Below are 22,312 nucleotides of genomic sequence, written 5' to 3'. Positions count from 1 at the left end.
ATTTCCTTTTACTTGAATTTCTTTTAGTGTGGGTCAGCTATAAGACCATACCAGTCCCATTCCCATTAGAATTTCTTTTAGTAGGGGTCTGGTATTTATTTATTGTTTGTTTGTTTGTTTGTATGGATTATCTCTATTTGGCCTTCAGCAGTAATGGATATTCTATCTCAGTATAAAACTTTTATGTTGGCAGTTTATATATCTGTCAGCATATTGAATATATAATTCCACTGTTTCTCTGGCTCCCATTGTTGCTTATGAGAAGTCAGCAGTCAGTTTACCTGTAATGCCTTTAATGGTAATTTATCTGTTTTCTCCTTTTAAGATAGATTGTCTCCTTGTCATTGACTTTCTGCATTTCCAGCATTTATTTTCTATAGCTTTGTTTTTGTTTTTTCCAGGTAGGGAATCACGGGGATTATTGAATATACAATCTGATGTCTTTCATCAGTTCTGGAAATTTCCCAACTATTGCATTTGTATCTCTTTGCCTTCTGTTGCTCCATATCATACATTTGGCCATCTTACTGCTTCCCATATTCCTGATCTTTTCTTCATTTTCCACCTTTTTGTCTCTGTTCTAAATTGTAGATCTTTCCTTCTGAGCTGTCTTCTAGTTCCAGTTAACTCACTCTTTCTTTAGTTCCATCAGACCTGCTCTTAAATGTCTACTTTAAACAGAAATTCTCTTAATTTCTGTTATTTGGTTTTAGTGCTAGAATTTCTACTTAGTTCTGTTAAATGGGTTTTAAAAAATAATTTCCAATCCTGATGATTTTTTTTTGTGTGTGTGTGTGTGTGGTACGCAGGCCTCTCACTGCTGTGGCCTCTCCCATTGTGGAGCACAGGCTCCGGACACGCAGGCCCAGCGGCCATGGCTCACGGGCCCAGCCGCTCCGCGGCATGTGGGATCCTCCCGGACCAGGGCACGAACCCATGTCCCCTGCATCGGCAGGCGGACTCTCAACCACTGCGCCACCAGGGAAGCCCCCCTGATGATTTTTTAATAAAATTTTGTATTGTGGAAAATATACGTAATATAAAATTGCCCATCTTAACCATGTTTACGTGTAAATTCAGTGTCATTAAGGACATTCATGTTGTGTAGCCATCACCACCATACATCTCCAGAACTCTTTTCATCTTGCAAAACTGAAAGTCCATATCCATTAAACAATACTTCACCCATTCCCCTTCCCCTTGGCAACCACCATTCTACTTTCTGTCTTTATGATTTTTGACTACTCCAGTTACCTCATATAAGTGAAATCACACAGCATGTGTCCCTTTGTGACTGGCTGTTTCACTTTGCATAACGTCTTCAAGGTTCGTCCATGTTGTAGCGTGTGTCAGAATTCCCTTCCTTTTTAAATAACATTCCATTATATACATACATCATATTTTGCTTATTCATTCATGCCTTGATGGAACTTTGGTTATTTCCACCTTTCAGCTGTTGTGAATAATGCTGCTATGAACATGGGTATACAAATATCTTTTCAAGACCCTGCATTTAATTCTTTTTGGTATTGTTGTGGATTAAATTGTGTCCCCTCAAAATTTATATGCTGAAGTCCTAACCCCAGATGTGATTGTATTTGGAGATAGGATCTTTAAGGAGGTAATTGAGGTTAAATGAGGTCACAGGGGTGGGACCCTAATCCAATAAGAAGATGAAGAGACTCCAGAAAGCTCTCTCCTTCCTCGTGTGCACACAGAGGAAAGGCCCTGTGAGGACAGAGCAAGAAGGCAGCCATCTACACACCAGGAAGAGAGGCCTCACTAGAAAGCAACCCTAGTGGCTCCTTGATATTGGACTTCTAGCCTCCAGAACTGTGGGTAAATATATTTCTGTTGTTTAAACCACTCAGTCTGTGGCGTTTTGTTATGGCAGCTCTATCAGACTAGTACAGATATATACCCAGAAGTAGAATTACTAGATCATGTGGTAATTCTATTTGTAGTTTTTTTTGAGAAACTGCCTGCCTACTGTTTTCCATGGTGGCTGCACCATTTTACATTCCCACCAACAGTGCACATGGGTTCCAGTTTTGCTACATCCTCACCAATGCTTGTAATTTTCTGGCTTTTTAAAAAAAATAGTAGCCATCCTAATGGGTGTAACATGGTGGCTCACTGTGGCTTTGATTTGCATTTCTAATGATTAGTGGCATTGAGTATATTTTCATTGGCTTGGTCATTTGTATGTCTTCTTTGGAAAAACGTTTATTCAAGGCCTTTTCCCATTTCTTTAATCAGGTTGTTTGGCTTTTTGTTGTTGTTGAGTTGTAGGAGTTTACTATATATTCTGGCTATTAATCCCTTATTAAACATATGATTTGCAAATATTTTCTCCCATGTGTGGATGACCTTTTTACTCTGCTGAAGGTGTCTTTTGATGCACAAAAGGTTTTCATTTGGATGAACTCCAGTTCGTCTATATTTTCTGTCGTTGCCTGTGCCTTTGGTGTCGTTGCCAAAGCCAGTGTTGTGAAGATTTTGCCCTATGTTTTCCTATGAGTTTTATGTTTTTAGCTCTTATATTTAGCCCCTTGATCCATTTCAGTTAATTTTTGTAAATGGTGTTAGGTAAGGGTCTGACTTTATTCTTTCACATGTGGATATCCAGTTTTTCCAACACCATTTGTTGAAAAGATTGTCCTTTCTCCATTGAATGGTCTTAGCACCCTGTTTAAAAATCATCTGACCATATATGCAAGGGTTTCTTTCTGGGCTCTCTGTTCTATTCCACTGATCTATCTGTCTGTCTTTGTGCCAGTGCCACACTGTTTTGATTACTGTAGCTTTGGGATAAGATATGAAATCAGAAAGTATAAGTCCTCCAATGTTGTTCTTCTTTTTCAAGATTATTTTGGGTATTCTCTTGATGAAATTTTAAAGCTTGCATTTTATTTCTTTGAACATAGTAAACTTAGTTATTTTATAGTCTGTGTCTGATCATTCCAATATCTGATGTTTCTCTTATTTCTGCTTATTCCTGTTAGCAGTGTCTCACTTCCTTGTGTGTCTGGTTATCTTTGACTGTGTCCTGGAATTTGTATTTGAACAAATGTTTACAGGAATAACTTGAGGCCTAAGATGATACATCTTGCTCCAGGGAGGGTTTTTCTTTACTCCTGCCTGGAACCTAGGGGTGCTCCCTGTCAGGAACCACCTTAATCTAAGTTCCAGGCTCAAAGTGCCTGGATGGCCCTGCTGAAGGGAAGGTGGAGTGTACATCTGCATAAGGACCACTTACTTTGGGTTCACCCTGATTATGAGGCAGGCCTTGGAGGTCCCAGCTCAATGTGGGGGTTATCAGGTTCCTCACCTTGAGCCAGCCCCGAGTTTTGGCATTTATCTCTTTCCCTCCATGAGGCTACAAGAAGTATAGGTCTGTCGTACAGCTGTCGCTTCTACATCTGCAGATGCACTCACTCAGGGGGAAAGGAGCTTTGAGTACTGGGCTCACCTCCAGTCTCTTCTTGTCCAAGATTTGGAATTGAAATATGCTCCCTTGTTCACTCTTTGGTGCCTTTGAGAGGTCTGTTGGGCTTCCCTGGTGGCGCAGTGGTTAAGAATCCACCTGCCAATGCAGGGGGCACGGGTTTGAGCCCTGGCCCGGGAAGATCCCACATGCCGCAGAGCAACTAAGCCCCTGCACCACAACTACTGAGCCTGCGCTCTAGAGCCCGCGAGCCATAACTACTGAGCCCGCGTGCCGCAACTACTGAAGCCCATGTGTCACAACTACTGAAGCCCGCATGCCTAGAGCTCGTGCTCTGCAACAAGAGGAGCAACTGCAATGAGAAGCCCGTGCGCCGCAACGAAGAGTAGCCCCTGCTCTCAGCAACTAGAGAAAGCCCGCACGCAGCAGCGAACACCCAATGCAGCCAAAAATTAAATAAATAATCTTATAAAAAAAGAAGAAGAGAGGTGTATTTATCCGCCTTTTTGTTTGGTGTAGATTACAGAGCCTGCCCTCACCTGAAGGGTCATTTCTAACAGCACGGGCTGACCACAGTCTTCGCAGGATAAATCGTGATGGTCTAGAGCTGACTCTGTGATCATTAGTCCACTCAACCCTGCCCAGCACCCCGTGAGGCCAGAATGAGTGTTTGCTCCATCCTACAGGTGGAAAGCCAGAGCACAGAGAGGCAAAGCCTAACGGGCCTGGTGGCTGCATAGCTGGAGAGTGGCAGGGTCAACGCTAGAACCAGTTGTGTCTGACCACAAAGATGCCGCTCCACCTCCTGTGCTCAGGGGCCTTCTGGGGCTCCACTACCTGGAGTCCTGAGCACAGGTGCCCCACCTGGCCATCGAGGCCCTCCCGGCCTCCCCTGTCCACAGTGGTCCCAGCCCATCCCCACCCCTGCTTGGCAAGCACACCTCCTCCTCACCCTTCCAGACCTGGCTCAGAGGCTGGGACTGCCCTGCCCTCCTGCGGCCCCTGATGGGAGTCGGACCGAGGAGCTGGGGCCACTGGGCAGGTCTGAGCCCCCTACCGCCCAAAGCCAGGGCCCACACTGGGGGATCCCCACCCCACGCTGGCAGCCCCAGGCCAGGCACTGTGCAGGGCACCGTGTACAGCAAACAGGTCAGAGCCTGTGCCCTGAGCCACGGCCTGTCCGGGAGGGGTTGGAGCAGGCCCGGGGATCCCAAATCAGGGACCAGGAACTGTCAGGCCATCCTGAAAATACCCTGCCCAAGGCTGGCTCAGCCTCAGAGGGTGCCCAGGGGGTGAGGCTGGGGAGGCCCCCATCTGGCCCCTCTCTGGCTTTCTGCCCCGACAGGTGAACAACAACGGGATCGTCTCCTTCCTGAAGGAGGTTTCTCAGTTCACCCCAGTGGCCTTCCCCATCGCCAAGGACCGCTGCGTGGTGGCGGCCTTCTGGGCGGACGTGGACAACCGGCGTGCAGGCGACGTGTACTACCGGGAGGCCACCGACGCAGCCACGCTGCGCAGGGCCACAGATGACGTCAGGCACTACTTCCCCGAGCTCCCAGGCTTCTCCGCCACCTGGGTGTTCATAGCCACTTGGTACCGCGTCACCTTCTTCGGAGGCAGCTCCTCTTCCCCCGTGAGTGTTCTGTCCTGGGGAAGGGAGGACATCCATCTGGGGCCCAGGGTCTCCCTCCAGGGCCCCCTGCTTGCTGAGTGGGCCAGACGCAATCCCTGGGCTTCGTGCCCAGAGGGGACAGCTGGGCTCAGGGGCGGAAGCCACTCGCCCAAGGTCACAGGGCCAGGCTGGAGGGGGGATGGAGCCTGGGCCTCCTGGAAACCACCCGTGTCCAGGGAAACGCCAAGTGCCCCAACACCGTCCTTCACTCACTCGGGGGACGCAGATGGTCTGTGTTAGAAGGTTTCCGTTTGGAACGGTTCAGTACTCAAAGGGTTAAATGGGAAGTTTATTCCGTTTAATACATTATTCCTTGATGACGCCAAACGGCCACAGCGCCAAGTCCAGAATAACTGACCACTTTACCCAGTGTGGTCAGTGTGGTGGGCGGATTCCCAGTGAGGGCGGCATAGCGCTTCCAGCAGCAGACGCGTGACCGGCACCTCCTGCGGCCAGGCCCACGATGGGTGCTGGGTCACAACCGCATGGGACAGAGGGCGGCTCTCTAGAGAAAAGCACTGGGGAGCGGGCGGCCTTTCAGGACGGTATGCCCACACATTTAATACACATTCCTTTAGGGGCACGTCTGGGGCAGGCAGTGTTCTGGGCTCTGGGGAGGCGGCCCCAGACAGAGAGCACAGGACATGACTCTCCCGTGGGGCACACTCTTAACAGGGGGGACACCAGCGACCACGTAACAGGGACGCCACGCCAGCAGGACGTGGGCTCTCCCTGATGCTGTGCAAGCCTGGGGGCCTGGCTCGGCCACATGGGGGAGGTTTGGAGCTGGAGGGAATGGAGGGCTCAGCACAGCAGTTAGGGTGGGTGTGACCACACTGGGCTGAGGAGGAGAGAGAAGCCCCGAGGGTGGTGCCCGGTCTCCCATCGCAGGCACAGGGTGGGAGGGGTGGGGACAGGTGGCAGACGGGCTCGGTCCTAGATATGCTGAGCAGAGCCCGGAGTCCCCAGCCGCGGCGGCTCAGGTGGGGACGGGGCGGGGAGGGACGTGCAGGTGGTGATGAACCCTGCAGCCCCCAAGAGGCCAAAAAGAAGCAAGCTGCTTGTCAGGTACCTTGTGAGAGTAACCGTCACTGCTGGGGGTTTTAGCAGGAGTATGACAGCAAATCAGGAAAGATGGGCTTTTTCTGTAAACATTACTACAAAGAAGTTTCTCGACTGAACTTTTGTTCACACGTAGCCCACTAACATTTTGTATGTTTTGTTTGTTTTTTCTTATCGCCAATTTGTAAGAAAAATGTCTTTTTAACAAAAAGTAGAGAAAAAGAATCTACAGCCCCACCAGCAGGAGATAACTCCTGTTCAACATGTCCCACTGTGAATCAACCCACACGTTAAAAAATAAATAGAACCACGTGGAACGTGCTGTTTTGTGAGTGTTTCTTTCACTCAACAGTATTGTGGGCACTTTCCTCATTCTTATATGTTCTTCTACGTCATTTTTTATGTTATAATTTCACCTCTGCAGAGTCATTTTACCTATTACCTCTCCGTCTGGGAGGAAGGAGGCGCCCAGGGCCCCTCCTGAGCAGACAGAGGAAACCTTAATGTCCTCCTCTTTTCAAACCCGGAGATGTCAGTTCCAAAATGATTACCTTATGAGACGGGGAACCGGGATTCTGAGTTTGGGGTGGAAACCAGGCTGGGAGCTGGGAGATGGGGAAGCCCTCCCCTGGGGGCACCTGCAGGGGCAGGTCAATCAACAGAAAGTGGTGGTTAAGCTTCGGGCACGTCCTCGTCCTCCTCAAACGTCTGGGCCTCATAGCTCGCGAAGCCCCTCCGCTAGCCTTGCTGACCAACCGCGGTCCGGCCCTCCTCACACCTTCCCACTGCTCGGGCCTTCCAGCCCTCACGCCCTCCTCGTCCTGAGTCCCGGCACCTGAGCTTGCCTTCCTGCAGGAGACTGCTCGGTTCCCCTGCTGTCATCTTTCACCGTGGGACGCCCCCATGTGCGATGCCTGCGTGCCAGCCCGGCGCGGTGGCACTTGCACTCCGGTGGGCCTGCTGCCTCCATCACGGGGTGCCCCGAGGGCGCTGCATCGCCCCCAGTGTTTGTGAAATCATCCCGGCATGAGTTGCTAGAAGGGAGGTTGCTGCCTGCGCAAGTCTGATTTCCCCTCAAAACTGTGCCCACTCATAGTTGCACAAGCCACATTCAGAAGCGCCTGTAGCCCTGCACCCCGGCCAAATGCACCGCTCCACAGGCGTGAAAGGAATGGCCCTGGTTTTTTCAGCTTTACGCATCTCTGATTTCTAGTAACGGGAAATCTTGACCAGTTGTATTCTATCGTGATGTTTCTGTTCACACCCTTTGCCAATTTGTCTGTCATCTTTCTGTCCTTTTTCTTATTGATCCGTGGAAGTTCTACTTGAATTAAAGACATCACCAGTTTCTCCGCCATGTGTGTTATAAACACACTTTTCCCTTCACTCTTTGCCATTCAGCTTGATCTCATGACACTTTTTTTATCCGGAAGTTCTTGTAGTCAAATGTATAAATCTCCTTTGTGGTTTCTGCAGTTTTAACAAATGTCAGGCTTGAAAGTCCTTCCCTAGACGTTCTGCATAGTCACCTATGTTTTCCTCTAGGCCAACGACAGCCTCATTTACAACCTTACTCGATTCGGGATTTATTTTCATAAGAGAGATAAAGCTCCGATTTAATTGTTTTTCAGAGCTTCCTATTTGTCCCACGATCGTTTCTTAAACAACCTCACCCTTTGCCCATTCTGAAATAGCACCTCTTATGTACACACTGCCCACGGAGGATTCTCCATGAAAACCGAAAGACTTAGCGATTGAAAACTGCCTTTCCTTCTTTCCCCTTTTTATCTTTCCCCTTTTTCTCCTTTTACTTTTTTGTTCATCTCACATGAGATGATTTTGTGGATTTGGCCAGGTGGTCACGAACCCTCTATGCCCCCAGACCCACAGGGGAAACTGTCTGCTCCTGGCGTCCGTGGCCTCCACAGCCCCTCAGTGGGCTTCACTCGCTCTCCAGGCATCAGATAATACTGGGGAGGGGGGGGGCAGGCGTTGGGGACACAGCGGAGGATGGAGGTCGAGGTCATCGGGGCCTCCCTGTGGCTGACCATCTCGCTGGGGAAACAGAGGAGGGACCAGTGGGCGACTGCAATGTGGGCGGGGCGGGGTCTTTGGGTGGAGACAGGGGCGCAGGCTTCGCTCAGGCCCCTCCTTGGCAGGTCAACACGTTCCAGACCGTGCTCATCACCGACGGCAAGCTCTCCTTCACCATCTTCAACTACGAGTCCATCACGTGGACCACGGGCACGCACGCCAGCAGCGGGGGCGACGCCGCTGGTCTGGGGGGCATCGCGGCCCAGGTAGGGGCCCTGCTTCCCACGGCTGGGACTGTCCCGAGCTGGTGAGGCAGGTGGACCCCCCCCCTCCCCGCCCAATGCTGTGCAGAGGCCTCTCCCGGCCCAGAACCACAGAAACACTCTCGGGCCAAAGCACCTTTGTCCCGACCCACACGGCCGGCCCGACAGGGCCAGCTGCAGCTGGGACAGAGTTCTGTGTGCACTGTGGCCTGAGGGACAGTGGCCAGCAGAAAATCCCAGGTGCGGAGGGTGGTCAAGTGCGAGCCCCCAGGGCCTGGGAGTGCCCCTCCCCCCGCTCTAGGCTCTCTGCTTTCTCCTGAGGTCACACTGGCCCTGGGTCCTAGGGGAGGCCCAGGAGCCCAGGAGTGGGCGGGAAGGGGTGCGGGGAGGGCTGCCAGGGCCCAACCAGGTCAGCAGCTGGAGGAGCTGCTGGTTAGGGTGGGGCGTGGCTGGGAGGCGGGGACCGCACGGCGGGCCGGTGAAGATGCCCCTGAATCTTCAGCGCTCCGCAGCTCACGAGGCCGCCCCCGCGGCAGGTGGGTCTCAGGAACGTTAGGGAGACCTGCGGACCCAGCCCGCACCTGCCCCCACTCTCTCCCACCCGCCCCCAGGCCGGCTTCAATGCGGGTGATGGGCGGCGCTACTTCAGCATCCCCGGCTCACGCACCGCGGACATGGCGGAGGTGGAGACCACCACCAACGTGGGCGTGCCCGGGCGCTGGGCGTTCAGAATCGATGATGCCCAGGTGCGCGTGGGGGGCTGCGGCCATACAAGTAAGAGGACAGAGAGAGTCGCTGGGGTGGCGGAGGGGCATGGATTAGGGAGGCGGGATGGCGGGGGGGGGGAGGGGGAGCCCCGGGCCTCTTGGGGGCGCACGGCCCCGCCCACCTCGGCTCCTCTTCCCCGGGCTCACCCCTGAGCCTCAGTCTCCCCCTGGGAGGCCTTCCTGCCTCTGCTGAGGGGAAGGGGTTTGCTGGAGACCACGGTTTGAAGTGTGAAGGGGTGTAAAGGGGGGGAGCTGGGGTCACATCCCCACCCAGGGAATCCTGGGCATCCCTGCGTGGCCTCCCACGTCCTCAGGACCACCTGGGAGGCAGGCCCTCTTTCCACCCATTTTGCTGCCTTGCTTCTTGGTGGGACTTGGTGCTTGTGTGACAACCTGGACATCTACCTGACAGGAGGGAGCTCCCTGACGCCCGGGGTCCTTCAGGCACACAACACAGAGCAGACGGGAGCAGGGTCCACCCCGGGGGCGAGCGCGAGGCCTGTGGAGACAGCGGGACTGGCCACAGAAGGATGTGCTCCCGGCTCTCCTGCTGTGTGGCTCTGGGTCACAGACCCTCCTGAAACCCCTGCTTATAAATGGAGGGGGGAGGGTGTCAAGTGACGGGTTCAGCCGCGCCACTCCCCCGGCCAAGCCTGGAGCCAGTGAGGCCTGTGCTGGGACCTCCCCCGGAGATCGCCTCCCACCCCCATGGGGACCAAGGCCACCAAGAGGGGCTGCTTCTCCTGAACACCGTCCCAGGGATGAACCCAGTGCAAGGAAGCCCACCCAGACCTGCCAGGGGAGCAGGCGTGCACCCTGGGGGGGGGGGAGGCGGGGAGGGCAGGTGTGTACCACGCTGAGGACTGGATATGGGCCCTGGTGAGAGAAGCCCGGGGAGCCTGAGCCCACCCACTCACCAGTGTGAACGAGGGGGCGGCCCACAGGGCCAGGAGCCCAGGGGCCACTGATTTCGCCCCCCTCCCCCAGAGTGGCAACACCCGCCCAGGCTCGGAGCCGCGGTGGTTCGGGGCAGGGGACGCTACTCAGTCACCACACCTTTGCGTGGGCAGCACAGAGGTCTGGCGCTTGCCAGCGGCCAGGGGCTTGGGTTGTGGTTGAGGGGTAGAGTATGGGTGCAGGTGTGCGTGCAGGTGTGCATGCAGGTATGGGTAGGTCCATGCTCCCCACAGAGGCTGCCGGCTGTGAGCCTGCGGACTGGGGTCCTCAGAGGAGGGTCCAGTCAGTCCCTCGGGGACGCCGTTCCCATGTGGCGGTGCTTCTCCCCCGCCCCAGGCCTCTGCGGGGAGCAGATGGAGGAGGCCCTGCCGGGCCCTCAAAGCTCTCGCGCACAGAGGCCCTGAGGGGCACAGTCCCGTGGGGTTGCAGGGGAACCGGCCCCCTCGTGTCCCCGCCCCACGCCGCAAGCCCTGGAGATGGAGCCCGTGCGCATCAGTCTGGAGGCACCGGGGAGGGAGAGTGGGTTCACGCCTGAGAGGCGGGGCGCCCACACCTGGCAGTCTACCTTATGAGAGGGCTGGTCCTGACACGGGCTCAGGCAGTCAGCCGCCACCCGCTGCAGGGCAGCCGGACTACGCGGCCTGAGTGCCGGTGTGGCTCGGTGAGTGGACCGGTAGGGGCAGGGACAGTCCTCAAAGGCACCCACAGCCTTGGTGGTGCTCGGGGCCCGAGGGCCCTTCTGGGAGTGCCCCCTCTCTCCCTCCCTCCTGGACACCAGCCAGCTCTTCCCAAGGCCCTCCTAGTAACAGGAGGTCTGAAACCCTGGGATGCCCCCGCACCTGCCTAGGTGTGCTCATTCATGGCAGGTTTCGGTGGCCTTGTCTCTGCGGAGGGTGGGCCCCATGAGCTGAGCCCTGCGGGAGGCCTGTCCTCGAGATAACGGAGACCCAGCAGCAGCGGACCTCGCAGCGCCTCCCCCGAGAAGGGCCCCCGGGCTAGGCTGACGGCCCTGCCCTCCCTGTGTCCGCAGCCTCCGTGTGCCTGACCCTGCGCCCCTGCCTCAACGGCGGCAAGTGCATCGACGACTGCGTCACGGGCAACCCCTCCTACACCTGCTCCTGCCTCTCGGGCTTCACGGGGAGGAGGTGCCACCTGGGTGAGTTTCTGCTGGGACCGCCCACCTGGAGGAACCCAGCAGCACAGCCAACGGCCCCAAGAGCCCGAGGCCTGGGGCCTCTGTCCCCGTGGTGTGGGTGGCGTCCGGGAGGCGCCGGGGGAGCCAGACACAGCAGCTCCGTGATGGTGAGCACGTGGGCGGGCTCTGCAGCCGCGCCGCCCCAGGCCACGGCAGGTCCTCCCCAGCGGCGCCTCCACTGAGTCCCCGGCTGCCCCATTTTCCAGATGTGAACGAGTGTGCTTCCCACCCGTGTCAGAACGGCGGGACCTGCACGCACGGCGTCAACAGCTTCATCTGCCAGTGCCCGGCGGGCTTCGGGGGACCCACCTGTGAGACAGGTGAGAAGAACCAGGGGCTGCAGGGCCATGGGGATGGTCCTGCCCGACCAGGGAGTGGCGGCTAGCCTGGTGGGGGCATCAGGTCAGTGTGCCGCAGGGGGCCCGGCCCCAGGGAGGCCCGGGGGCAGGGGGCACAGGAGCCCAGACTCCAGAGGAGAGGCCCCGCCCCGTGGGCGTGACAGGAGCGCTGACCACAGCACACAGCCAAGGGTGAGGCCTTGGGACAGGGCAGGGCCTGGTTCCAGACCCGTCTCACCGTAGGCCTGCACCCCTGAAACCCTGAACCCCAGCTGCTCCCGGCAGGAGTGCAGGCTGTTTCTCTCCATCCCGGGGGTCTTACGGCCTAGATGTGGGTTGGGGTCTTTCTGAAGACCCCCTTGTTGCTTCCAAACTGCAGCCCACACGCCCGTCTGCCACCCCGCTTCTGAGCGCGGCTCTTTGGAAGCAGTGCTTTCTGATCAGACCTCTACTCCCTGCCCTTCATGCAGCACCTCTTTGGGGCCCCCTCACCCTGGGCCCTTCACCCCCCTGGTAAAGGAAGGTGGACGCCCCACTCCCACCCCCGTGCCACTGTGGAAAGCCGCTAGGGGAGCCCAACAAACGGAGCCCCTTAAAATCAAAGCACAATGACCCTTGATCCCCATCCGGTTCAGCCAGACACACTGTCCCCTACATACGCTTACTGATATGTAACGGTTATTTAGAAAAACATATAACACATAGTTAAATCGAGTGTGTACAAGTAACCACCGCACCAATGTCTCAATCTAGAAAAACCATTTCTAATGGAGACTTATGGCCACAGGGAATGTTTTAAAGTCCTTAACTCTGGTGTGTATACACATGTCTGGGCCGGGTGGGACCCTGGGAGGGCTTGGGGCCAGAGCCAGGAGCCCTGAGCCTTGGCCTCCTCATGGCCACCACGGTAACACCCATGGGTACCAGCCCCCAGTCCCCCATGAGGCTCTCTGGTCTCAGGACCCACCTTGGCCCCCAGAGCCCATGACAGCAGGGATGCTGGGCAGAGTCCAGCAGGGACGTGGGTACCGCTCGGCCTGAGTCTCCCCTCCCCCACCCGTGCCCAGCCCTGCTCTCTGGTGGAGTCAGGGTCCCAGAGACGGGGGTCACCGTGTGCCGTCAGCCACCAAAGCACCGCCACACCTCCCAGGGTTCAGGCCTCCTTCCTCCCACTGCCCCCCACCCTGACTCCAGGGTGGGTCACCCACTCTGGGGATCCCGTCTGGTTCCTGTATTGAGTCCTTTTTGGAATGAGCTGTCAGCAGGACAGGCGACATAGCTGGGGGAAGGCAGTGTCCCCCCACCTGCTGCCAGCAGCCACCAGGTGAGGCCAGCATCCTGGGTGAGGGGCAGGCCAGAGCTCCAACAAAGGCGGGTCCCACCTGCTCACTTCCACCTGACTGGGGGCCGAGGGCCTTTGCAGGGCTGTCCTTGCAGCAAGAAGTGTCTCCTCGCCCACCTTGGACCCTCAGCCCCGGACCACTCAGGCCCCTCCTGCGCCCCCTCAGGGCTCCGTCACAGGCCGTGCCCCCAGCCCAGCTGGGAGGAATCTCTCAGCCCCAGAGCCCTGTCCTGTGATGACAGCTCTGTCACAGTCATCTTAGCAGGGGCACTGCCCAGGAGGGTGGGAGCTGGGTCCCATTCACCCCCATGTCCCCCGCCAGGCACAGGCACACCCTCCCTCCTCCCCAGGTCTGCTGAAATAAACCCCATTCAGACAAGCTTTCAGTGCCGGTGGGTTGGGACTGCCCTGGTCCCCCAGGGCCCTATGCCCTCCAGAGACGGCCAGATCCACCCGTGCTGCAGCCCGAGATGTCAGCAATGGGGCTCAGTGGGAGCCCCTGGGGCCACCACAGCTGGGGATCCAATGGCCTTCCACCCCTTTGTGCTTGTAGCACAGTCTCCGTGCGATGCCAAAGAGTGTGAGAACGGCGGCTGGTGCCAGGCGGAGGGCGGCTCTGCAGTGTGCGTGTGCGCAGCCGGCTACACGGGTGCAGCCTGCGAGACGGGTGAGTGTGCCCTCGGGTGGGAGCAGGGGCGCAGGGTGCCAGGTGCTCAAAGGCTGGCACACAGCCGAGCACCCACCTCTGCCGCCCCCAGATGTGGACGAGTGCGGCTCTGACCCCTGCCTGAACGGAGGGTCATGTGTCGACCTGGTGGGGAATTTCACCTGCCTTTGTTCAGAGCCCTTCGAGGGACCTCGCTGCGAGACAGGTAACGGCCACGTGCCTGAAGCCCCCCACCAGTGAGAGCAGTCAGCTGCCCCCTTTCCCTCTCGGGGGTGGGGAGGTCTGGTCTGAGCTCTGCTGTCCACATGCTGGGTAAGGCTGAGCGAATCTGTTCCCCTCTCTGGGCCTGGTCTCCATCTGGAAAATGCAGGTATGGATGAGCACACTCCCAAGGCCCCTCTCCCGACTCAGGAGATAGATTCTTGGCTGTTTAATGTCCCTCCTTCCTACCCCAGACCCCTCGCCTTGCTAGGGAACAAGCCGTGGGCGTCGGAAAGAAAGCTGATCTCTCCTACAAGTGATGGAGGCTGCTAGCTCCTGTCCTATTGCATACTGTTTTAAATGCCGGTTAGGACTCGGTAGGTCAGTTAAAAGACCCACACAGTAAATTCGGGGCTTTAGCACCTGACATCGCCTTACCTCCCACGGCTTTGGTCCCCGAGCCGACAACAGTGGTGCTTGCATCTCCCCGGTGGAGGGGCGCTCAAGACAAACTCATCGGATTTGCTTCGAGTCTCAAAGCCTAAGAAGGAAATTAGGTCCTACCGATGAGTAAGACGCGGATGGATGCTGTGCCCTCCGTCGGTCTTTGGTGGGATGGCCACACGCAGGGCGGGCTGTGTCCTGAGGCGATGGTGAGGCTTCACGGTGCAGAGGGCAAGAGGCTGGCAGCCTTACCTGTTGCCTGAAATCACCGTGATGTGTCACACGATTGCCTAGATTGCGATTTAAGTATCAGCGTATTTAACTAAACTCACGTCAGAAAACAGAGAAGTGATTTCAAAAGACTTTGCAAAGAAACCATGTTTTGTACGAAGAATAATGCAAACGAAAGCAAACGATAGGAAACAACTGACTTGTCTACCCCAGTACAAGCTCATTAGCCACGTTGCACATACAGCGGGAAGCTGGCCAAACGTTGGAGATTATAAAAAGGGGTATCTAGCCTTCTGCTCGTGGCCAACAAGGATTAACTGCCCTGGGAACTTCCCTCTCACTGTCAACAATGAGAAAACCAGACAAAATATATGAAACAACTGTTTTCAGCCATTGGACAACAGAAAGTAGAGGGCTGTCATCCCTGAGAGAAGGGAATGAAATGGGGTGAGCCCTACAATTGCCCCAAGGCTGCCTCGGAGCCGTTTCCAGGCTGCCACGCCGGGGTGGGGCCGGGGAGGGATCCAGACTCCAGCAGTTCCTCTGAGTCTCTGGGTCAAGGAGACAGAGATTCAAATTCAGTGGCTGGAATTTGGGGGAATAATACCAGCAAGGACAGAGCTACTGAGAGGGGAAGCGGGGAAGGGGAGAGAGCACAAGATCGGCTCTGGAGATCTGCAGGAGGACCCCTTGAGTGTGGGTTGGGTGAAATCTACTGGGGTGGGGAAGAACCACTGGGAGTGGTGAGTCAGACAATTCCTGGAACTCAGACCCGCCTCCCCACCAGCTGGAGTGGAGTGAGCTCTTCGTAGCCAGGGCCAATGCTGAGTAGAGTCCCCAGTGGTATCACCTTAGTAGTGGGGATAAGTAAATGCTAAGCTAACGGCTAACGTGATCTGCCCCAAGAAATCTTAAAAGAAAGTTCGAAAGGATCAAACTGAGCCCAAGTAATTTCACTCTATGGCAGGGTAAAATCCTCCACCTTTAAAGGAATAATAACAGAGTCCAGAACCCCAAGATACCCAACCAGAAGTTACTATAGGCGCACAAAGGATTGAGAGTACATGACCCACAGCCAGGAGTCAAATAGACCAGTAGAAACAGGGGCCAGAGATGACAGAACCAGCAAGTACAGATGTTCAGTTGTCCATCATGAACACACACCATGTGTTCAAGACTGTTGAGGGAAAAAGACATAATGAGAAGTAGGAGATATAAGAAAAGAAGCTTCTAGAGATGAAAACTATAATATCTGAATTTTAAAAATACACTGGATGGTGTTAACAGCAGGTTAAGACACCAAAGAAGGAAAGATCAATGACCTTGAAGAGAGAAGTGGAAGCAATTCAACATGCAGCCCAGAGACAATAAGATAAAAGGACAGCACCTCCTCAGGGGCCTGTGCACAGACACCTTGCAGTCTGGCAGGTGTGTACTTGGAGTGCCGGAAATGAGGGAGGGGGCTGAAGGGGTGCAGAGAAAGTATGTGAAGAAACAACAGCCAAACACTTTCTAAGTCTGATGAAAATGAAAACCAAACCTCCAAGAAAAACATGAAGCCACATCATAGTCAAATTGCTGAAAACCAGTGACAGAGAAAATCTTAAAAGTAGCCAGAGAGAAAAGACAGACTGCACAGAGAAACAAGAATGACAACAGCCTCATCAGAGACAAGGCCGGTCGGAAGACACTGGGACGACACCCCTAAAGCATGGAAGAAATAAGCTGTCAACCTCGTGCTATACACCCAGCAAAACTCTTCCAGAAATTCAGGTGAAATAAAGATTTTTCAGACAGCAAAAACAGAGAATTCACCACCAGCATATATGCATTACAAGAAATGTCTTTTCGACAGAAGAAAAATGGTCCCTGATGAAAATCTGGATCTACACAAAGGAATGAAGAGTTCTAGAAATGGTAAATATATGGGTAAAAATAAAAGACTTTTCTTCTTACTTGTTAATCTTTTTAAAGATATTTTTAAAACAAAGAAATAGCAACATATTTGGGGTTTACAATATACATAGAAATAAAATGTATGACACCAATAGCTTAAAGCAGCCTGTGCAAGCTTTTAAAGGGCCAGATAGTAATATTTTTTTTGGCTTTGTGAGCCATGTGGTCACAGCTATTCAGCTCTACCAACGTAAGGCAAAAGCAGTGAGCCACAGACTGTGCATAAGTGAATGGACATGGATGGCCATGTTCCAATGATACTTTATTTTTTTAAATGGGTGGCAGGCAAGATTTGGTCTTTGAGCCTTTGCTTATCAACTTCTGGCATAAGGGATAGAAAGGGAGAAATGGAAGTATAATATCGTAAGGTCCTGACATTATATACGAAGTGGTATAATACTGTTTGAAGGTCGACTGTGATAAGTTAAAGGTATACCTTGTAAACCCTAGAGCAGCAAGTAAAAAAATAATAATAATGAGTTATAGCCAATAAACCGATCATGGAGATGAAATGGAATCCTAAAAATACTCAATACAGAAGGTATGAAAAGAAGAAAAATGAAGATAAAGAAAGCTGGCTGTAACTACCACTGAATATTCAAAGGTACAATTACAAAATACCAGATTTTAGCAGTGGAAAGGAATTCAGGATTCAGAGGATTTAATCCTTAAATAAATATGTAATGTTAACTGAGCAAATGAGTTATATTACTAGCTACCTCTAGTTAATAAATAAAAATAAAAGTGTGCAGGAAAATTTGAAAAATCTACAGTCATTGAGAAGAAAAAGGAATATATTTTTCTAACTCAAAATGAAAACACAACTTTATATCTTTAAGAATAAATGAAGCCTAGTAGTTAAAGTTTAAATAACTTTTTAGTGGCATTTATGAAATTTTACATATGCTTTCTCACCTTACGATTTCACATAAACAAATGTTTTGTTCACCCAGGAAAAAAAAAAAAAAAAGACGGAAAAGGAACAAAGAAGAAGTGGGACAAATAAGAAACAATAGCAAGGTGATGGGCTTAATCCAGTCATATTGGCAATTACATTTAAATGTAAAAATGGTTAAAAACAGAAAAGACAGAGATTGTCAAATCGAATTGAAAAGCAAGACCCAACCATATACTTTCTACAAGAAACCTGCTGCCAATAGGAAGACACAGATCATTTTAAAGTAGTGGGATGGGTCTCACACTGCGTGCAGCGACCAGTCCTGGACTGAGTGCTGGGAGCGGCTCTGAGGACTCTGACGTAGCAGCGGGCGGGGTGGGGAGAAGCACAGGGGCGAGTCCTCATCATTTTCCTCTGGTGTCCCCCCGACCCCGCCTCCTGGTCTCAGAGCAACCCCGAAACCAGAAGTCGGCATCAGTGCTGACAGAGAAGCAGGACCCACAGAGGCAGCAGTGGGCGGAGCCTTCCGCTCCCGCCAGGGGAATTCTGGGCTTCACAAGTGTGGGCAAACTCCTGCTGGTTTTCCCTTTCTCTGTCCTCCAGCCACGTGACCCCACACAGGCGTGCGGTCACAGGAAGTAAGTAGCAGAGTGGGGCCACTAAGCCCAGATTTCATGCCAGAGGACGAGATGTGCTGCGGAGGGCGCGGAGGGGGTCTGGGGCGGCAGCCCCATCTTGTTCTTTCTGAGCTCCTGGGCTCCCTCAAGTTGGGCGTGTGTAATCTGATAAGCAAAAGACAAACAACTCAGCGGAAACAATGGCAAAGAATGTAAGCAGGAAAGTCACACAGAGAGAAACAAACACCATAAACAAGTGAAAAGAAGCTCAGTCTCAATAATCAAGAAACTACAAATTAAATAAAAATCTAATTTCAGGTTTTGCCCATTAGATTGGTAAGAATTTTGATAGTTGATGGAATCGGGAATTGGAAAGGCTGTGGCAGAATGAGTGCCCCCATTCTCCCCGGGGAGTATTGATTCTATTTTCCTTGAAATTTTTTATAATTTTTTTTGCAATCGTTCATATGTATTACATTTACAGTTAATTTTTAAACCATAAAATGATGGATAAAAAACTTAAAAATGATACCATTTATTGAAAGACTTAGGTATAAATGTAATAAAGCATTTTCAGGATTTAAATACTGAAAACTACAAAATGGTGATGAAAGAAATCAAAGAAGCTCTCGGTACATAGAGAGACACTATGTTCATGGATTAGAAGACTTAACATAGCAAATATGTCGGCTCTCCCCAGACTGACCTGTAGATTTAACATGATTCCAATCAAAATCTCAGCAGGGTTTTTGGTAGCTGCACACAAGCTGATTCTGTAATTTATATGGAAAGGCAAAGGAATTAAGGTAGCCAAAACAATTTCAAAAAAGAAGAATGCATTTTAAGGAATCACACTACCCGGTATTAAGACTTATTATAAAGCTACAGTGATCAAGATTATGTGGTATTGGCAAAGGGACTGACACACCAATCAACAGAACAGGAAAGAGGATCCAGAAACAGACCCACACAAATATGGGTATTATTTTTTGAAAAGGTATAAGAGAGATTCAGCAGAAAAAGGATGCATACAAGCATGGGGACCAGCAAGGACGCAGGGACTGGGCAGCGCTGCTTCAACCTAAACACCTCTTATACAAAGATTAACTCAAAATGAATCATAGACCTGAACAGAAAACAGAAAACTATAACGTTTTTAGAAGAAAACTAAAGATTTTTAGATAGAAAAATCTTTGTGACTCACGGTTAAGCAAAGAGTGCTAAGACAAGACCACAAAAGCATGCTCTATCAAAAAAAAAAATAGATAAATTGGACTTCATCAAAACTGAAAACTTTTCCTCTGTGAAAGACATGGTTAAGAGAATGAAAAGACAAGCTAAAGACTGGGAGAGGGACTTCCCAGGTGGTGCAGTGGTTAGGACTCAGCGCTCCCAATGCAGGGGGCCCGGGTTCGATCCCTGGTCAGGGAACTAGATCCCACATGCATGCCGCAGCTAAGAAGTCCACATGCCACAACTAAAGATCCTGCATGCCTCAACTAAGACCCGGGGCAGCCTAAATAAATAAATAAGTAAAAAAAAAAAAGACTCGGACACTTAACCAAAAAGGATACACAGAAGGCAAACAAACAGATGAACAAATCTGTTGTTGTCATTAACTATTGGTGAAACGCAAATTAAAGCCACAATGAGATGCCACTGCAAGCCTATGATAATTGCTAAAATAAAAGACACTGACCTGGTGAGGGTACAGAACAACGGGAACTCTCACCTATTTTTGGTGGGAATGCCGAACAGTTTGGCCACTCTGAAATAGTTTGATAGCTCTTTTTATAAAGTTAAACATACACTTATAATATGACCCAGCAATCGCACTCCTAGGTATTAACCCTAAACAAATGAAAACTTATGTCACACAGAACTCTGTACAGGAATGTCTGTAGCATGTCTATAGCCACCAGAAACCAGGAACCCAAACATCCTTCCCGGGGTGAATGGACACATGAACTGCGGTACCTGTCGACGTGGGACACAACTCGGTCATAAAACGGACTAATTACTGATACTTATAACACCTGAGACGGTCCTGGAGGCGTGACGCTGAGTGAAAGAAGCCAGTCTCAAAAGAGTACAGGCTGTTTGGTTCCACTTCTCTGGCATCCTTGAAAGGACAAAACTGCAGTGATGAACAGATCAGTAGCTCTAGGGGTTCAGGATGGAGGGGGTCTGTGACCCTGCAGAGAGAAAACAAAGAGGTCTTTGGGATGACGGAATGTCCCGTATCCTGTCCTGTGTCCATATACACACAGCTATACATGTGATAAAATTCTTAGGCATGTCCCTCAAACACAAGTCATTTTACTGTATATTAATTTCAAAGATAAATTCTGAAAAAAACATGAGGAAATTGAACATTTAGAAACAAAAAGACTAAAAAGGCAAACACGAATCAGGAGAAGCTGGAGTGGCTGTATTCATATCATTCAGATTAAACTTTCGAGTAGGAGAGCAGCCAGAAATGGGGACCTTTTATAATGACCACGGGCCAGTTCATCAGGAAGACACAATAACTCTATGCAACACCTAGTAACGCAAATCGAAATACCCAAAGCAACAGCTGGCAGAGCTACAAGGGGAGACAGATCCCCAGTCATAGGCGGGGGTTTCGGCGGAACTCCTATCTCGGTGGCGCAGAGCATACAAGCATGGGGACCAGCAAGGACGCAGGGACTGGGCAGCGCTGCCAGCCGACCCGGCCCGACTGACAGTCACGGACACGCACGTTCCTTCCAGGGCTCACGGAGCCTTCACTATGACAGACCATCCTGTCGGCCATAAAATAAGGCTCAATAAATTGAAAAGGACTGTGTTCGCTGACCACAGCAAAATTAAACTAGAAATTGGCAGCAGAAAGATAAAGTTAAAAATCCCAAATCTTTAACTAACAGAGATGCTGGATGGGAAATGTTTGGAGGCTCTGGCCTCAGCTGGGCCCTTTGGTGCACACCGTGGGGCTCCCTCCTCACTCTGGCTTCTCATTCTGCTCCAGAGAAAGGGCTCGGGGACTGAGGGGCCGCTAGAGGTCAGTTTCCGGGCGCTCGGCACTAAGGACAGAGGTTAAGACACCTCCTCTCCGGCCCGAGGCCCCATCCGCGCCGTGCTCTCTGCGCGGCCTCGGGTGACCTCCGTCTTTCTTGCAGGAAGCCACCCGGTGCCCGACGCCTGCCTCTCGGCCCCCTGCCAGAACGGGGGCACCTGTGTGGATGCGGAGCAGGGCTACGTGTGTGAATGCCCCGAAGGCTTCATGGGCCTTGACTGCAGGGAGAGTGCGTGTGGGCCGGGCTGCCGGGGCCCCGTGGGGTGTGCACGCAAACCCCCATGAGGGAGGCTGTGGGGAGCGGGGAGACGGGCTACACGGCGGGGTTTACGGGACGGTGGTCAGGACAGGGCACCCCGACATTGGAGGCTCCTCCCTCCCTCCCTCCGTGGCAGGAACCCCCAACAACTGTGAGTGCCGTAATGGTGGCAGGTGCCTGGGGGCTAACACCACCCTCTGCCAGTGCCCTCCGGGCTTCTTTGGGCTCCTCTGCGAATTTGGTAGGTGCCCAGGGCTGGGATGGGGGCGCCCTTCCTGCCTGGACCCTGAGAATCCCCACAACCACCGTGTAAGTGGTGGCTTGGGCCTGGGCCCGGACCCGCATGGTGGGCCCCGGGGGGTGGGGTGGGGAGGCCACAAGGGTGCCCGAACCTGGTCACCCGGGCAGCTCGGTCCTTCTCAAGGACACACGGTCTCCAGGGAGACACGCGGGGACATGAGACGGGCTCTCCCCTTCCCTGCAGAGGTCACGGCCATGCCCTGCAACGTGAACACGCAGTGCCCCGACGGCGGCCACTGCATGGAGTACGGCGGGAGCTACCTGTGCGTCTGCCACACCGACCACAACGTCAGCCACTGTGAGTGGGGGGGGGGGGGGGCGGGCCCCGGCCTGCGGGGCCGGGGGCCGGGCCGGGGGGGGGGGGGGGGGGGGGGGTGAGGGGGCAGTGGGCACAGCAGGAGGGGGCCCTCGAGGGGACCTGGGGGTGGACGGCCTGGCCGTGCGCACGTGCCACGCCGCACCTGCCTGAGCCCCGGGCTTAGGTGCTAGAACGTTAACGTGCACCTGACGAGCACCTGCGGAGAAACAGGTTCACCCCGCGTGTCTGTTAGTGCGTGGATGACCAGTGACTTAGGTAGGGAGTGACTACACGTGATGGTGGTG

At 53.0% G+C, this 22,312-nt stretch overlaps 1 protein-coding gene across 26 annotated transcripts in view; it reads left to right on the top strand.

The window, feature by feature from the left end:
• Window positions 1–22,312, top strand: part of SNED1 (sushi, nidogen and EGF like domains 1) — an 88,924-nt gene that overhangs the window by 28,320 nt on the left and 38,292 nt on the right. For 18 of the 26 annotated variants that reach the window (XR_003793957.1, XR_003793956.1, XR_003793954.1 and 15 more), the window contains exons 2-10: window positions 4,794–5,081; window positions 8,342–8,482; window positions 9,091–9,253; window positions 11,234–11,359; window positions 11,605–11,718; window positions 13,632–13,745; window positions 13,837–13,950; window positions 21,254–21,379; window positions 21,546–22,007. Coding sequence is in view for 21 of the 26 variants with exons in the window: in XM_029225375.1 (XP_029081208.1) it covers window positions 4,794–5,081; window positions 8,342–8,482; window positions 9,091–9,253; window positions 11,234–11,359; window positions 11,605–11,718; window positions 13,632–13,745; window positions 13,837–13,950; window positions 21,254–21,379; window positions 21,546–22,007 (1,648 nt within the window). In the remaining 5 variants the exon portion in view is untranslated. The remainder of the gene's footprint in view (window positions 1–4,793; window positions 5,082–8,341; window positions 8,483–9,090; window positions 9,254–11,233; window positions 11,360–11,604; window positions 11,719–13,631; window positions 13,746–13,836; window positions 13,951–21,253; window positions 21,380–21,545; window positions 22,008–22,312) is intronic. The other 8 variants (XM_029225389.1, XM_029225388.1, XM_029225387.1 and 5 more) reach the window with 3 other exon arrangements.

Source organism: Monodon monoceros, unplaced genomic scaffold (genome assembly GCF_005190385.1).
Source record: "Monodon monoceros isolate NGI ecotype Baffin Bay Population unplaced genomic scaffold, NGI_Narwhal_1 Super_Scaffold_16, whole genome shotgun sequence".
NCBI classification, from domain to species: domain Eukaryota; kingdom Metazoa; phylum Chordata; class Mammalia; order Artiodactyla; family Monodontidae; genus Monodon; species Monodon monoceros.
Note: the sequence above shows the minus strand (reverse complement) of the source record. Positions and strands in the feature narration are given on the sequence as shown.